This window comes from Alligator mississippiensis, chromosome 5, assembly GCF_030867095.1.
Source record: "Alligator mississippiensis isolate rAllMis1 chromosome 5, rAllMis1, whole genome shotgun sequence".
Lineage (NCBI taxonomy): Eukaryota > Metazoa > Chordata > Crocodylia > Alligatoridae > Alligator > Alligator mississippiensis.
In genome coordinates this window covers 3,754,750-3,771,163 of record NC_081828.1, presented here as the reverse complement: position 1 = coordinate 3,771,163, position 16,414 = coordinate 3,754,750, and the positions used below count along the sequence as shown (strand labels likewise).

Genomic DNA, 16,414 nt, shown 5'->3' with positions numbered 1-16,414 from the left:
GGGAAGAAGGAAAAGAAATCCTCATGCTTCAGGGCACCAGTAAACCTCAGAATAAAGAGCATCAGAAAGATGATTCCCTGGACGGGGGCTATCCCAGAGTGGCCGGCCTGTTCTGAAGTAGCTGGTACTAGCCACTGTCGCAAATAGGATAGAATAGACCATGGGTGTGCTTCTGCCCAACAGCCCCCACATAGTTTTCTCCCTTTGGAGGTTCGTGGGGACCTGATGCTTGTCTGCACAAATGGTCTCTTGATTTATTTCAGCAATACCAGCAATCGGGCCCATGGCACGGGATGTGGACAGCCTGGCTCTGTTCATGAGGGCACTCCTGTGTGATGACTTATTCCGCCTAGATTCTTCTGTGCCTCCAATGCCCTTCAAGGAGGAGGTAAAGTCCCAAAAAGATCTCTGTAGAGGGAAGAAGGGGTCCAGGAGTGTACCACTGATGAGCAGCTATTATTCTACACCTTTGAGTACAGAATGATAACATGGGAGCAAACTAAGCTTTGCAACCTCCCTGAGGGTAATACTGTATTTCCTTGTATACAGAAACTGCCATTACCATATTTCCTCACTCATAGCACGCACTCCAGTTTCCAGCAGCTACACTTGGGAAAAAGGGGAGTGTTGTATGCAAGATCACATGGTATTATCCTCCCTGTTTTTCCAGTTTCGAAAGTGAGACACACAGGGTGTGTCTACACGTGCATCGTTCCTGTGTAGTAACTTAGGTTACTGCACAGTAACTGAAAATCACTGTGCAGTACAGGTGCACGTCTGCATGTGCATGCCCATACTGCTCAGTAAGTATGGTGACTTACACTGACTCAGGAGTAAATTTGCTACCTGCATAATGCAGGTAGCAAATTTACTCCCAAGTACTTACTGAGCAGCAAGGCACGTGCAGATGCCTTACTGAGCAGTAACCCTGTTTGTATGGACTGACTTGGAGTAACTTTACTCCCAAGTCAATGCACACACAGCATTACTGTGCTGTAACACCTACATTTGTAGACACCAGGCTAAAAACCATTTATTGCACAGGAATTTACTGTGCAGTAAGTGCACATGTAGACATGCCCACAGAGAAGGACTTAGTTGCTTGAGCCTTTGACTACCAGGCTCTGCCAATCTTTTGCCTTAAGCTCTGAGATCCTTTTTATAGTCAATGCACCCCTGGCTGTGAATTCTCTGCTTTTCAAAGCAACAAGGGGAACCTATTGGGTTGATTTTGCTAAGTGTATTACATTCCCAGTATTGAGACATTAGAAATGACTGTTCCTGCCAGTTTTGAAAGCCTTTCTTTGGTTCCTGACACCACAAATGACTCCTTTTCTTCCACCCCAGGTGTATGCCAGTTCAAGGCCTCTCCGCATAGGGTATCACGATACAGATAGTTTAACATTGGCCACTCCTTCCATGAGACGTGCAGTTCTGGAGACCAAGAAGCTTCTAGAGGACGCCGGCCATACGGTAATCCTTGGAACTGTGGCACTGTCTAGGAGAGGGCACATGAGCATCAGTCATGCAACAGGACCCCTATGGTGCTTGGTGCTGTAAAAGACTTCTTGGTCTAAAGACTTTTTGTTCTTAGACAAGACAAAGATGAATGGCACAAGGAGGCAACGAGGTGTTACTGCTCAGCATTCAATGTCTCGTGTGCCATCTTGGCATCCATGGGAAACTTGCCATTTACATTTAAGCAGGCTTTTAGAACCTCCTTGACAGGGTGCATAGAGGTGTGACTGAACCATGTGGACACCCCTTGAATTTACAACAGAGTCAGACCATACTCATACGTGCCAACCCATGGCACATAACTGCAAGGTCAGCCTGTGATGAAGTCCATGAGGCTTTGCTGCTATTAATACTAAAGCAAACACATATGCTTTAAAATGTTGCAGTTGGACTGGAAGCTGTAACATGGACAAACCCCATAGGTTCATTCTGTAAGTACCTCAGTGAAATTATCACTTTTATATCAACAGATTTGTCTATTAACTTGTGCATCTCGTGGGTGGGGGTGTGTTTCATAGTTTCATAGTTGTTTCACAGTTGGTAGGGTCGGAAGGGACCTGAGCAGATCATCAAGTCCGACCCCTGCCATGGGCAGGAAAGAGCAATGGGGTTAAATGACCCCAGGGAGGTGTTCGTCTAACCTCCTCTTAAAGACCCCCAGGGTAAGAGCCAGCACCACTTCCCTTGGAAGTTGGTTCCAGATCCTAGCCGCCCTGACAGTGAAGTAGCGCCTCCTGATGTCTAGTCTGAATCTACCCTCTGCCAGCTTGTGACCGTTATTTCTAGTCACTCCCAGGAGTGCTGGGGGGAACAGGGACTCCCCCAATGCCTGCTGGTCCCCCCTGACTAGTTTGTAAATGGCCACTAGATCCCCTCTCAGCCTTCTCTTGTGGAGGCTGAACAGGTTCAGGTCCCTCAGTCTCTCCTCGTAGGGCCTGCCCTGCTGACCCCTGATCATGCGGGTGGCCTCCTCTGGACCCTCTCCATGCTGTCCACATCCCTCCTGAAGTGCGGCGCCCAGAGCTGGACGCAGTACTCCAGCTGCGGCCTGACCAGTGCCGCATAGAGGTGGAGGATCACCTCCTTGGACCTGCTCAAGATGCATCTGTGGATGCACGACAAGGTGCGGTTGGCCTTCCTGATTGCATCCCCACACTGTCGGCCCATGTTCATCGTGGCATCAATAATGACTCCAAGATCCTTGTGGGGGTGTGTGCGGTCACTGAAAAACAGAACTTTCTTAAAATCCTCTAGTGCCTTTTCACAGAATCATAGACAATGAGGGCTGGAAGGGAGCTCAGGACGTCACATCTAGTGACAACCCCCTGCTCCAAGCAGGACCAGCCCCAACTAGATCATCCCAGCCAAGGCTTTGTCTACCCGGGTGTTGAAAACCTCCAAGGATGGAGACTCCCCCACCTCTCTGGGCAGCCTGTTTCAGTGTTTTACTACCCTCCTCATGAGACAGTTTTCCCTAATATCCAACCTCAACTTCCCTTGCTGCAGCTTGAGCCCATTGCTCCTTGTCCTCCCATCTGCCCCCACTGTGAACAGCCCAGCTCCATCCTCTTTGCAGCCCCCCTGCAGGGAGCTGAAGGCTGCTATTCAATCCCCTGCAGTCTTCTCTCCTACAGACTAAATAAGCCCAGTTCCCTTGGCCTCTCCTCACGAGTCATGTAAACTCAACTTGTTTGGAAGAGTTGAGTTTAAAAGAATAGTATGTGCTAAATATTTTTTTCTTTTAATTTCCCCACGGAGAAGGTTGTATTACAGTGACAGAATTCCAGAGGAAACAATAAAACCCCAAAAAACAAACTTGAACTGCTGAACAGATCCTCTTTCCCAGCAAACCCCTTGTGACTTTAGAGGAATTTCTTTCAAACCCTGCTCATTTCCCCAGTGTGTGGGAGATTGCATATGAAAATACTCACATATGACATCAGAACTCTTGTTCCCGGTCTTGCTTCCAATGTGCTTTCTAACAACAGCACAGGGTGCATGGATCACTTGATGCCTGTACACCTGTTTTTATGATGGCCTAGGCTCTCTGGTGGAAATCAATACCACTGTATCCAGATCTAAAATGTCTGTGGACTCAAGCTGACAACTGTGCAGTGCTGAGTAATTAGCTTTGGAAATGGTTCCTATCCCTGTTTTTCAAATGCTGGGTGTAAACAAGCCATTCAAACCTAGAAGTGCTTAGTTAACTTCCGTCAAAAGTCTACATTTTAAGTAAAAAACTCACTGGCCCACCCAAGCAGTATCTGCCAGCCTTTCACACTTTCAAACCCTGATACCATCCCAGGCTGCAGCAGCCAGCTGGACTAATAGCAAGAGACATGAGCCTTTGATCATTTGCATTTGTTCGTCTCTGTTCTGTGCGGCTCATGGTGCTCTTATCTCTAGACTCACTGCCTTTCCCCTTGTTTGCTTTTTTAGCTGGTGCCTTTCAAACCCCACTTCTCAGAGGACTTTTTCTTTAATGTTTGCCTAATGGGATTGTTTGCAGATGGAAGTTCCACATATGTGGACAACTTGTAAGTACAACCTTCAGCAAGTGTGTGTGTTTGTGTGTGTGCACATGCACACATCTATCTCTAAGTGAGTGCTCAGGCATATAAGATGTGAGTAGGCAATATTTTTCCTATGTTTAGTTCAATATAAACAGGGATAAAGGACATTCTGTGGGTCAAGGCCAAATGACAAAGTTGGGAGGGGCAGGGAAGGGGCAGCCCATGAATTCAAGTGCTGGATTGGTATGTGGTGAACCTGAGTGGAGTGCTAGCACCATTAGGCAAGTGCTAGCCCCACTAGGCAAGGCAATGAATTTCTTTTTGCCTCTGTTTCCTGTTTGTGAGGGAAGGATCAGCTCATGGGGTTGTGAGCAGCTCCAAGAAAGTGGTGATGGTGGCTGGCAACCACCAAAAATGAGCACCTCCAGGGCTAGGGACAGACATTCAAAAAGCCTGAGCCTGAATTGATTCAATCATTGCAGAGCCACTGGCGGAAATATTCGAACGCTCGTGGCACACGGGCCAAGTCCCGGAGGACTGGAAAAGGGCTAACGTGGTCCCCATTTTCAAGAAGGGGAGGAAGGAGGACCCAGGCAACTATAGGCCAGTCAGTCTCACCTCCATCCTTGGTAAAGTCTTTGAAAAAATTATCAAGGCTCACATTTGTGAGAGCCCGGCAGGGCAAATTATGCTGAGGGGAAACCAGCACGGGTTTGTGGCGGGCAGATCGTGCCTGACCAATCTAGTCTCTTTTTATGACCAGGTTACGAAATGCCTGGACACAGGAGAGGGGGTGGATGTTGTATACTTAAACTTCAGGAAGGCCTTCGATACGGTATCCCACCCCATACTGGTGAACAAGCTAAGAGGCTGTGATGTGGATGACTACACAGTCCGGTGGGTGGCGAATTGGCTAGAGGGTTGCACCCAAAGAGTCGTGGTGGATGGGTCGGTCTCAACCTGGAAGGGTGTGGGCAGTGGGGTCCCGCAGGGCTTGGTCCTTGGACCGATACTCTTTAATGTCTTCATCAGTGACTTGGACGAGGGAGTGAAGTGTACTCTGTCCAGGTTTGCAGATGACACAAAGCTATGGGGAGAAGTGGACACGATGGAGGGCAGGGAACAGCTGCAAGCAGACCTGGACAGGTTGGACAAGTGGGCAGAAAACAACAGGATGCAGTTCAACAAGGAGAAATGCAAAGTGCTGCACCTAGGGAGGAAAAATGTCCAGCACACCTACAGCCTAGGGAATGACCTGCTGGGTGGCACAGAGGTGGAAAGGGATCTTGGAGTCCTAGTGGACTCCAAGATGAACATGAGTCGGCAGTGTGACGAAGCCATCAGAAAAGCCAATGGCACTTTATCGTGCATCAGCAGATGCATGACGAATAGGTCCAAGGAGGTGATACTTCCCCTCTATCGGGCGCTGGTCAGACCTCAGTTGGAGTACTGCGTGCAATTCTGGGCGCCGCACTTCAAGAAGGATGCGGATAACCTGGAGAGGGTCCAGAGAAGGGCCACTCGTATGGTCAAGGGCCTGCAGACCAAGCCCTATGACGAGAGACTAGAGAAACTGGACCTTTTCAGCCTCCTCAAGAGAAGGTTGAGAGGTGACCTTGTGGCTGCCTATAAGTTCATCACGGGGGCACAGAAGGGAATTGGTGAGGATTTATTCACCAAGGCACCCCCGGGGGTTGCAAGAAACAATGGCCACAAGCTAGCAGAGAGCAGATTTAGATTGGACATTAGGAAGAACTTCTTCACAGTTCGAGTGGCCAAGGTCTGGAACGGGCTCCCAAGGGAGGTGGTGCTTTCCCCTACCCTGGGGGTCTTCAAGAGGAGGTTAGATGAGTATCTAGCTGGGATCATCTAGACCCAGCACTCTTTCCTGCTTATGCAGGGGGTCGGACTCGATGATCTATTGAGGTCCCTTCCGACCCTAACATCTATGAATCTATGAATCTTTTCAGGTTAGTCTAACCTGTCTAGGCTGAACCAGCTTATAACATACAGACATCCCCTGTGGACTGAAGAAATGCAGGCACATGCTTGCAGTGGCTCAGACTAGAAGTTGCGGGGTGCTAGAGTAGCCCTCCCTTCCCTTCCCTAGTGCTGAGCTGGGGGGTGGGGAGGCACATGGCCAGGCCCTGACAGGACCTCTGGTTAGGGAGAGGTGTAAACCCCCACCGTGGCCTGCACCATCTCAGGCTTTTCCCGCACTGGCTGCACTCTGAGGCAAAGGTGGGGTGTGCAGTGCATGCATCTGTTGATGATACAAAGCTTTTCAGTCTCCCAATCTCTGACAGGGCTGCAAACCTGCAGGTGGGCTAATAAAACCACAACACTGAACTTATGTTCTGTTGCAGGTTTAAACCAGTCTCTGATCACTTCAACCAGTCTGTGTGTAATGCCTGTCCCTAGCCCAGAACACCAGCAGGTTAATTTGAGTTGGACCGTGGCTCAGTTGATTGGTTCAGGGATGTTACGTATCCAGGCACAAATTCCTGTTGGAACCAAATAGGTTTGAGTATCTGGAGCTACTGCTTTCCAAGGGAGAACGTCCTGGTGTTAAGAGGCTGGAGAAGAGGCTCAGTGATAAAGCAGATGAAATGTCCCACCCTGGCAGCAGAGGGGCGAAATACCACTGATACAGCTGTCAGTGGGCACTCAGTTATTTGGGCAGAGGATTTGAAGTCAGACAGATGTGATGCTGGATATCCCTATCCTGTGTGCCCTTGACTTAGGTGGGCCATCCTGCCCAGCGGGCTGCTAGACTCAGGTAGCCCAGTGACCTTGAGACACCTAGAGAGCTCAGCTGAGAAACGTGATCCTTTACTATACCCTTCCAAGAGGCAGCTAGTGAAAGAGCTGAGGTGGTAGCTACTGCCTGCTTCAACAAGTGCACTGTTCTCTTTCAGCAAAGGGGAGTTGAAGGAACCTTATGCCAGACAGTTTCTCCTGATGACCAAGATGCCTGATTGGTTTAAAAAACTCATATCCTGGATCACCGGACCAATAGTAAGATGTGTTTAACCTGCATTGACTTCTTAGCTGGCTGGTGACTAACCTGAGTACTGAGAGGATGACTCAGGGGCTGTCTTCCTGGCTGGATGCCGTGGGCTAGCTTGGGCTTTTGGAGCAGGATAGCCATGTTAGCACTGCGCTCCATCTGGGCAGATATCCCCTGATTCTCACCTACCGCTTCATGTGGCACAGTATTGCACTGCATAGACATCCTCTTTTTTTACAGCTCAAAGGCATCTTACTGCTGGCATAAATTCAGCACCATCACTATCAGGCAGTGATTGTCAACCAGAAGAAGTGCTCTATTGGGCATAGACAGAAGTGACAATGTTCACCCAATCTGGCCGCAGAAAACAATTTATTACTGTGACCAAACACAAGCGCACAGCTACAGGCAGCTTCAAAAATGGTGCGCTGGGTGAAAATCTGACCCCTCCCTGGATGAGGTATCACAATAAGGCGTTTCAAAGTGTAATGTCTTCTGTAACTTCTGTCTGTGCTGCGTGTGTCCTCTCTGACTCGGCTCTCATTCAAAGAGCTCCTGAGATGAATATCATACAAAGGGAAGAACAGAGTTAAAAGACAAAAGGAAAAGCTAATTTTTTGATTGCCTTTCACAGGCAAGGGAATAGTAACTATATTCCATACATGGTTGGTTCACTTTTGAGCTTGATTGATTTCCAGCTGAGTTTTTTTTCCATCAGGTGAGAAAGGAAGTCATTCCACTAAGCCAATGCCAGGGATTTTTGTCTGTCAGTCTCTAGGAGAACTTAGGACTCACCTTGTGTCTGCATGAGATACACAAAGAGTCATGGCCACCTCTAGTCTACTTTGAGTAGAAAAATGGGTTCACCTCTCTCAAATAGGGGGAGTAAGGCACTTTCTTCTACTTAAACACAACCCATACCTAGTGCTACAGGAAACACTTGTCTCTGAAGTAGGTAGAATAATGTAGAAATGGGCTGACGGAGGGGTGGGAACAAATACCAATAACTTTGTGGGCGAGTGTTTTTTGTCCCTCAACAGAGTTGGCTGAATATGCAAGGCCATATTTCTCCCAGTGCATGGTTAATCACATGCCTGGAAAGAAATCAGTTCAACAACTTGGGGAGGACAAGGGAGGAATGTCCTTTTAATCTTATTTGTTGTATTTGCAATGACACCAAATTAAATTCATGCCATTTGAGGTTTCGAGCAGCACTCGGCCCATCTTTGCTAAAGTTTCGCCATAGTCACAGCCCCTTGTAGGCTGGGTGTGTTGCTGTAACACATCTAGACCCCAGCCTGGTAGTTCTGTAAAGACACTTCATAAAAAAGAATAGAATCATAGAAAGTGAGGGTGGGAAGGGAGCTCAGGAGGTCACATCTAGTCCAACCCCCTGCTCCAACATGGACCAAGCAGGACCAGCCCCAACTAGATCATTCCAGTCAAGCTTTTGTTGAGCTGGCTTTGTTTAAAACCTCCAAGGATACACACTCCACCACCTCTCTGGGTAACCTGTTCCAGTGCTTCACCACCCTCCTAGTCAGAGAGTTTTTTTTCCCAATAGCCAACCTCAACTTCCCTTGCTGCAGCTTGAGCCCATTGCTCCCTGTCCTGCCATCTGCCCCCACTGAGAGCAGTCCAGCTCCAGCCTCTTTGCAGCCCCCCTGCAGGGAGGTGAAGGCTGCTAGTCAATCCCCCTCCGTCTTCTCTTCTGCAGACTAGCCCAGTTCCCTCAGCCTCTCCTCACAAGTCGTGTGTCCCAGCCCCCTAACCTTTTCGATTCCCTTTGCTGCACTCTCTCCAGTGTGTCCACATCCTTTCTGTAGTGGGGGACCCAAAACTGGACACAGGACTCTGAAAGTCACTGTCCCAAAGAACATCCGGTTCAAATGGACCTGGCAGACAATCAGTGAGAGCAATGGAGTAGGGGTGTTCTTTCCAAGGTAACATAACCAGAAAAGAAATCAAGGGATCCTAACCCTTCCAACAAGCTGGAAATGACATTGTCTCCCTAGGCTGACAACAGAACCCAGGAGTCCTGACTCCCATCCCCTGCTCACACCAGTAGGCAACCTGCCCCATCCATAATTCATATTTGGTTTAGCCAGATTCATCTGAGATGTTCAATAAATGAATTAAACATACAAATGTTCATGTTTCATGTCCTCCTTTTTTTCTTCTTCTTAGATACCTCGGTTATCAAAAATGTTGGGAAACCTGGTGACCAGGTGAGTAACTCCTGGAGGGCTGAGTAAATGTATAAGGGCACAGCTTGACATTTGGGGTTTAACAATTAACACCATAACATTATATATGTAAATCAGCCTTTTGTTGCTTAAAATAATAATCAAAACAGCACACACCAAGGGAAGCTGCTACTAAGTGGGTGTGTCTGCATGAGACATTTACTGCAGAGCTGACTAGTTAACGCTGCAGTAAATGTTTCAGCGTCTTCACGTGCGGCCTTCTTAGGCCACAGTAAACTAACAAACTCTGCCGTAGGATAGTACTTGTAAGTAATGTATGTGTAGATGCTGACCCGGCTGACTGGAGCATCCTCGTGGCCCAGCCAGCCCCGCCACAGCACGTTGAGCCAGATCTGTTCCAACCCAGCTTACCGTGCTGCACTCCCCAGCACGCATTCAAACGCAGCGCCCAGGAGCATTAAACTCTGGCGCAGTGTGCACCAGAGTTTATTTTTGCACCTTACTTGCACATGTAGACGCATTCAATTGGTTCCTCAGAAGAAACCCAACTCCTAGCCATGCCAACAAAACTTCCAAGCTTGCCGCCACAGGAGATTTGACAAACAAGTCCTAGTCTTGTGAAGAAATACTCTTCTCAGTGGATTAGTGGTTGATTTGGGTCTCTGCTGCCCTCCCCGAATAAGGTGTAGTGCTGTGTGCAATGAAAAAGTGATTATAAGTGATTATACATTAAGGAATAAAACTATTCCCTGGGCAATATCCCAACACTGAACCCCTCCTGCTAAATTCCTGCTCAAATAGGAAGGCCTTGTAGCACTCGTGAAAGATATCCAGACTTGCGCTATGGCAAGACTCAAGGGGAAGGAAGTTCCAGGTTGGAGGTAGGGCTACTGAGGATAACCTCCCAAAGTGAACTTGGCTCATTTGTGGTATTTGTGGGAGGTCTCTCTAGGCTGACCTTAGATATCATGATGGTGCATAAGGGAGGAGACAGTTCCTTAGGGATATAGGACCCAGGCCATTTAGGGCTTATAGGTCAAGACCAGCACCTTGAATTACACCCAGAAAGCTATTGGAAGCCAGTGCAGACTGGAGCACTGGAGAGATGGGTTTTTTTCTGGGGACCCAACCCTCTCCTAAAGCAAATCACCCCATTCTGTATCTGCTGCATCTTCCAGAGGGTTTTGGAGGGGTTGTAGTATCCTCTTCTATAGAACTGGGAGAGTCCCCTGGCGCCTGCCTTCCCATGTTAATTGATTTCCTAGCTCATTTCTTGTCTGTCTCAGGCATTTGAATGGGTCCATCCCCCTCATTTCCCAGGAGAAGAAATACCTATTCTGTGCATGGTCCTGTCTTTGTAACTGCATCTTACCCTTCCGCTTATTGAGTTTAGTCATCAGAGTGGGAATTCCTCAATATTCAGAGTTTTGCTAGAAACAGTTAGTTTCTCAAGGACAGCAAGCACTCTTCCTGCCTGGGTAAATAGAGATGTTACGGGAGTCAGCCATGAATTTGGTGTTTGAACCAGGCCTGATGAAGGAGCCTCTGATCTCCTTAAAATCATAAAAATCACAGGAAAACAGGGCTGGCAAAGTGTCTGTCCAACCTGTTCTTAAAAACATTCAAGGATGGAGATTTCCCAACCTCCCTGGGTAGCCGGTTCCAGGACTTAACAACAAGATCAATGGGTGAAAGACTCCATGGCCTCTGATGGGTGCACTGATGGAGGTGGGAAAGCTAAGGTAGCTTTCAGACAACTGTGGGTCATCTGACCCCGTCTTGCTGGGGGTCTCCTGGGGTTGCCCTTTGGGAGAGAGAGAGAGCGTGTGCATGAGAATGCAAAATGGATGAACTATTTTGGCTTCTTTTGCTTTTCTTTTTGAATGTTTAGGTCTGTGAAGGAAGTCTGGGCACTTCATAGTGAGATTGAGGTAATGTACCAGCCAGAATATCAATTGATGTCTCTCGGTAACTTTGGCTTGATATGGGCCTTATGCAGCAACAACTGAAATCAGTATGAAGGCTACCGACAGGTGGGGGCAGGTCCTAAATACATGGTAGTCAAAGGTGCAGTATAGACAGAGTGGGTCTGTGGGTGAAAGTGGTCACTTTAGGGTGAAAGTGCTAGACTTGAGGAAAGCTGATCTCAATGCACTCAGGCGATTAGTCAAGGAAGCACTGCAGAGTAGGAGTTTTGATGGGATGGGAGCCCAAGAAGGGTGGCTGTGCCTAAAGGAAACGATCCTTCGGGCACAAAGCAAGATGATCCCCGAGCGAGGCAAAAAAGGGAAAGGGGCCAGGAGGCTTCCCTGGCTGACCAGAGAAATCCAGGGCAGCCTAAGGGCCAAAAGGAGAGCACATAAAAAGTGGAAACAGGGTGAGATCACTAAAGATGAATATACCTCCTCTGCTCGTGCTTGTAGGGAGGCAGTTAGACGGGCCAAAGCTACCATGGAGCTGAGGATGGCAACCCAAATAAAAGACAACAAGAAATTGTTTTTTAGATATATAGGGAGTAAAAGGAAGGCCCAGGGAGGAATAGGACCCCTGCTAAATGGGCAGAAACAATTGGTGACGGACGGGGGGGACAAGGCTGAACTCCTCAACGAGTTCTTTGCCTCGGTGTTCCTAAGTGAGGGGCACGACAAGTCTCTCACTGGGGTTGTAGAGAGGCAGCAGCAAAGCGCCAGACTGCCATGCGTAGACCCTGAGGTGGTGCAGAGTCATTTGGAAGAACTGGATGCCTTTAAGTCGGCAGGCCCGGATGAGCTCCATCCGAGGGTGCTGAAGGCACTGGCCGACATCATTGCAGAGCCACTGGCGGGAATATTCGAACGCTCGTGGCGCACGGGCCAAGTCCCGGAGGACTGGAAAAGGGCTAACGTGGTCCCCATTTTCAAGAAGGGGAGGAAGGAGGACCCAGGCAACAATAGGCCAGTCAGTCTCACCTCCATCCTTGGTAAAGTCTTTGAAAAAATTAGCAAGGCTCACATTTGTGAGAGCCCGGCAGGGCAGATTATGCTGAGGGGAAACCAGCATGGGTTTGTGGCGGGCAGATCGTGCCTGACCAACCTAGTCTCTTTCTATGACCAGGTTACGAAACGCCTGGACACAGGAGGAGGGGTGGATGTCGTATACTTAGACTTCAGGAAGGCCTTCGATACGGTATCCCACCCCATACTGGTGAACAAGTTAAGAGGCTGTGACTTGGATGACTACACAGTCCGGTGGGTGGCGAATTGGCTAGAGGGTCGCACCCAGAGAGTCGTGGTGGATGGGTTGGTCCCGACCTGGAAGGGTGTGGGCAGTGGGGTCCCGCAGGGCTCGGTCCTTGGACCGATACTCTTTAATGTCTTCATCAGCGACTTGGACGAGGGAGTCAAATGTACTCTGTCCAAGTTTGCAGATGACACAAAGCTATGGGGAGAAGTGGACACGCCGGAGGGCAGGGAACAGCTGCAGGCAGACCTGGATAGGCTGGACAAGTGGGCAGAAAACAACAGGATGCAGTTCAACAAGGAGAAATGCAAAGTGCTGCACCTAGGGAGGAAAAATGTCCAGCACACCTACAGCCTAGGGAATGACCTGCTGGGTGGCACAGAGGTGGAGAGGGATCTGGGAGTCCTAGTGGACTCCAAGATGAACATGAGCCGGCAGTGTGACGAAGCCATCAGAAAAGCCAATGGCACTTTATCGTGCATCAGCAGATGCATGACGAATAGGTCCAGGGAGGTGATACTTCCCCTCTATCGGGCGCTGGTCAGATCGCAGTTGGAGTACTGCGTGCAATTCTGGGCGCCGCACTTCAAGAAGGATGCGGATAACCTGGAGAGGGTCCAGAGAAGGGCCACTCGTATGGTCAAGGTCCTGCAGACCAAGCCCTACGAGGAGAGACTAGAGAAACTGGACCTTTTCAGCCTCCTCAAGAGAAGGTTGAGAGGCGACCTTGTGGCCGCTTATAAGTTCATCACGGGGGCACAGAAGGGAATTGGTGAGGATTTATTCACCAAGGCGCCCCCGGGGGTTACAAGAAACAATGGCCACAAGCTAGCAGAGAGCAGATTTGGACTGGACATTAGGAAGAACTTCTTCACAGTTCGAGTGGCCAAGGTCTGGAACGGGCTCCCAAGGGAGGTGGTGCTCTCCCCTGGGGGTCTTCAAGAGGAGGTTAGATGAGTATCTAGCTGGGGTTATCTAGACCCAGCACTCTTTCCTGCTTTATGCAGGGGGTCGGACTTGATGATCTATTGAGGTCCCTTCCGACCCTAACATCTATGAATCTATAAGAGTGCAGCATATTGGTTTAGCTAATAGGTTTTGGTAGGGCTGAAACTACTTTCTGGAAACTGAATTGGGTGGGTGAGGTTCCCTAAGGGCCCTTTAAATGGAAGAGGGATTCTTCACAAACAGGTGAAGAACAAAATTGATGGATCACACTTTTTTTCTTGCATTACAATTTTGCCTAAAGGACTTGGTTACTTTTGGGCTTCATTGTGTTAAGCATTTAGGCATGGCAAGAAAGCCATTGCCTTCCCTTCCAATCTGAATTCATAGGGAAATGTCTGAGAAGAACCGTGCCATCTTCTTGAGTCAGGTTTTGATCTGACCTAAGGGGTGTTATTTTAAGGGCACTCTTTGGGTAGCAATCTTTCTGATCCTAGTGAAGCTCAACTCCAGGTATGAGCAAGCTGGGGCTGGTCCTGCTTGGAGCAGGGGGTTGGACTAGATGTGACCTCCTGAGCTCCCTTCCCACCCTCGGTTTCTATGATTGTATGTTTGGCTCTTAGGGGTATAAGAGAGAATTCATGGCTGACTGGAGGAAGCTGGATCTGGATGTGATGCTGTGTCCCATGTTTGGCCCTGCTTTTAAGGCTGGATATCCTTCAAAAATCCCAGGTATAAATTCATGGAGCAGGAAATGTGCCGGTGCGCTTGAGGCTCATGTCCAGTCCTGACTCTTTGGGTGGATCAAGGAGCTCTAAGGCTTCCTGTGGGTGGATGGCCTTTCAGTTCACTGGAGATAATAGAAGAGCACTTTTCAGCTTCATCTCCACTCCTATCTCCCCACACTTCCTAAGCCCATCTCTCCACTTAGCTGGGATCTATCCAGGACTGTTTCCCACTTAGCAGCAGGGAGGCACCAAAATACCTTCTAAAATTAGGTCCTTAAACCAATATGGGAATGGGGGCTCCTATGTCACTTAGGCACTTTTGACAATTTTACCCATGATGCTTTGGTGATAGCTCACCCTCTCCAGCTTGATGTGGTACTTTAATACTGTTGATGCTGGGCAAAATGTTCTGTGCATGGCATAGGTTTGGGGACAGATACCATACCCCATCCTCATAACCTAGGACTTGGACAGAGTAGTGTAGCTGAGAGAAGAACCGTATTTTCTGCCATACAACATGCCTTTAGAATAAGATACACACCCCGGTTTTGAAAGGATGAAAGAAGAAAGACAAGCTATTTCCTTGTAGCCAATAAATAAAGCTAAAAACAGACCTTGGGTTTATCCCAGATCTGATCATCCTGGCCTTTGACCTGCATCAAACCAGGCGATTTACACACACAACTTGAATGGCAACTGACTTGGATTAGCACAGACTATCCTGGGGGGAAAGGGCTATTGTGCTTCTTCCCAGGTGCTTAAAGTGGGACAATGAGTTTGTACATCTGTAGGATCCCGGAATAAAAGGCCTGGGGGAAATCCAACCTCTGCTTTTAGCCTGAGTCATAGCAGCTAATGAACTGAGTCTGCTTATCATTCTTCTCCCTGTAAACTGTACTTTCCCTTTTGCCTTGTAAGTGGCAGATACTGCACTTACCGCATTTCTCACATGTAATGCGCATTCCAATTTATAGCAGCTGGTTTGGGAGGGGAGGGAAGATGCATGTTGGGTCCTGGGAAGGTGTTATCCTTGGAGGTAGCGAATTCCACAAGAGAAGATGGAGGTCGAGGGACCCTTTACCATCTAGAGCTCCTGCCATGCTCCAGTTGTGCTCCTACAATATCTCCGTCATTGCTCCCTCCCCCAAAGGAATGATTTTCCAGTGGGGAATGCGTCATTTCTCCAGCAGAGGTAATGATCAGGACCTGAACACGTTCTGTTTTACAGTGCTTGTGAGCTATACTGTTCTGCATAACTTCTTGGACTTCCCTGCCGGGGTCGTGCCCGTCACTACAGTGACTGAAGAGGATGAGGAAGCACTGAAGAGCTACAAGGGATACCATCACGACTGGTATGACAAGCTGCTTGTGAAGGTTTGTAGCTGCCTGGCCTTAGGATGCTTGTGTTGCCATCCGCCTTGCCTTGACTTCGGATGTCAAGCTGTTTCCTTCTTTGTGTTTCCATGAACAGGCTACTTGTGGAGCTGTGGGGCTGCCCTTGGCAGTTCAGTGTGTGGCTTTGCCATGGGAAGAGGAGCTCTGCCTTCGGTTCATGAAGGAGGTGGAGAGACTGACCCAACAAAAGCAAAAGCATCTGTGAACAACGTGCACACCGCAGCGCACAGGATGAAGAAGGCCACCCTCCTCCTCAGTGCATCCATCTGTTTCAACCCGTAGGGGCACAATGTCTGTCTGGTTAAATAACTCAAGGATTGCTTTTGGTTGGTGAGGTAGCGTTTGTCTATCTGCTCTGTTCCCTGGGTGCTCTCCAGGGACACGCGCTCTGCTAATATACTAATACACACTTGGCTAACGTCTCTCATTTGAGGTTCTCCATAGCAATTAGACACGTCAACTAACTACACCTAAGAACAACCCCTTGTGAGGTGGGGAATGGGGTCTATGCCCAGCTAACTGGATATGACCAACGTGTGGCAGACCAGAGACTCCAATTCCAACTCGCTTTATGCTTTCTCTCATAACTCCTCTACATACCACTAGTGTATTTTCCTACGGGGGTATAGAGGATGCACCTTGTTTTTGACAGGCGGGATGAAGAAAAACAGATATTCCCTGTAAAAAGTGAGCAGCATCAGACAAGGAGCTGAGTCTGCCCCCACACCGACTGCCAGCTGTGTGCATTGGAGGGGCATGGAGGGTCCAGAGCCATGTGCTGTGTCCAGGGCCATGTACCAGGGCCGAGGCCACGCGTCGGGTCTGAGACTTTGCACTGGGTCCAGGGCTGTGTACCTAATCTGGCATGCCAGACCATGT

General features: G+C 48.8%; 1 protein-coding gene across 3 annotated transcripts in view; it reads left to right on the top strand.

Annotated features, from left to right (window-relative positions):
- Positions 1–15,948, top strand: part of LOC132250713 (fatty-acid amide hydrolase 1-like) — a 29,360-nt gene extending 13,412 nt beyond the window's left edge. The window contains exons 7-16 of one of the 3 annotated variants that reach the window (XM_059727795.1): positions 264–388; positions 1,348–1,473; positions 3,958–4,055; positions 6,950–7,049; positions 9,229–9,269; positions 11,140–11,179; positions 12,342–12,413; positions 14,036–14,144; positions 15,369–15,514; positions 15,612–15,948. In XM_059727795.1, coding sequence (XP_059583778.1) covers positions 264–388; positions 1,348–1,473; positions 3,958–4,055; positions 6,950–7,049; positions 9,229–9,269; positions 11,140–11,179; positions 12,342–12,413; positions 14,036–14,144; positions 15,369–15,514; positions 15,612–15,740 — 986 coding nt within the window. In that variant the 3' untranslated portion in view covers positions 15,741–15,948. Of the gene's footprint in view, positions 1–263; positions 389–1,347; positions 1,474–3,957; positions 4,056–6,949; positions 7,050–9,228; positions 9,270–11,139; positions 11,180–12,341; positions 12,476–14,035; positions 14,145–15,368; positions 15,515–15,611 lie in introns of those variants that run through there. The other 2 variants (XR_009462300.1, XM_059727796.1) reach the window with 2 other exon arrangements.
- Positions 15,949–16,414: the final 466 nt, after the last annotated feature.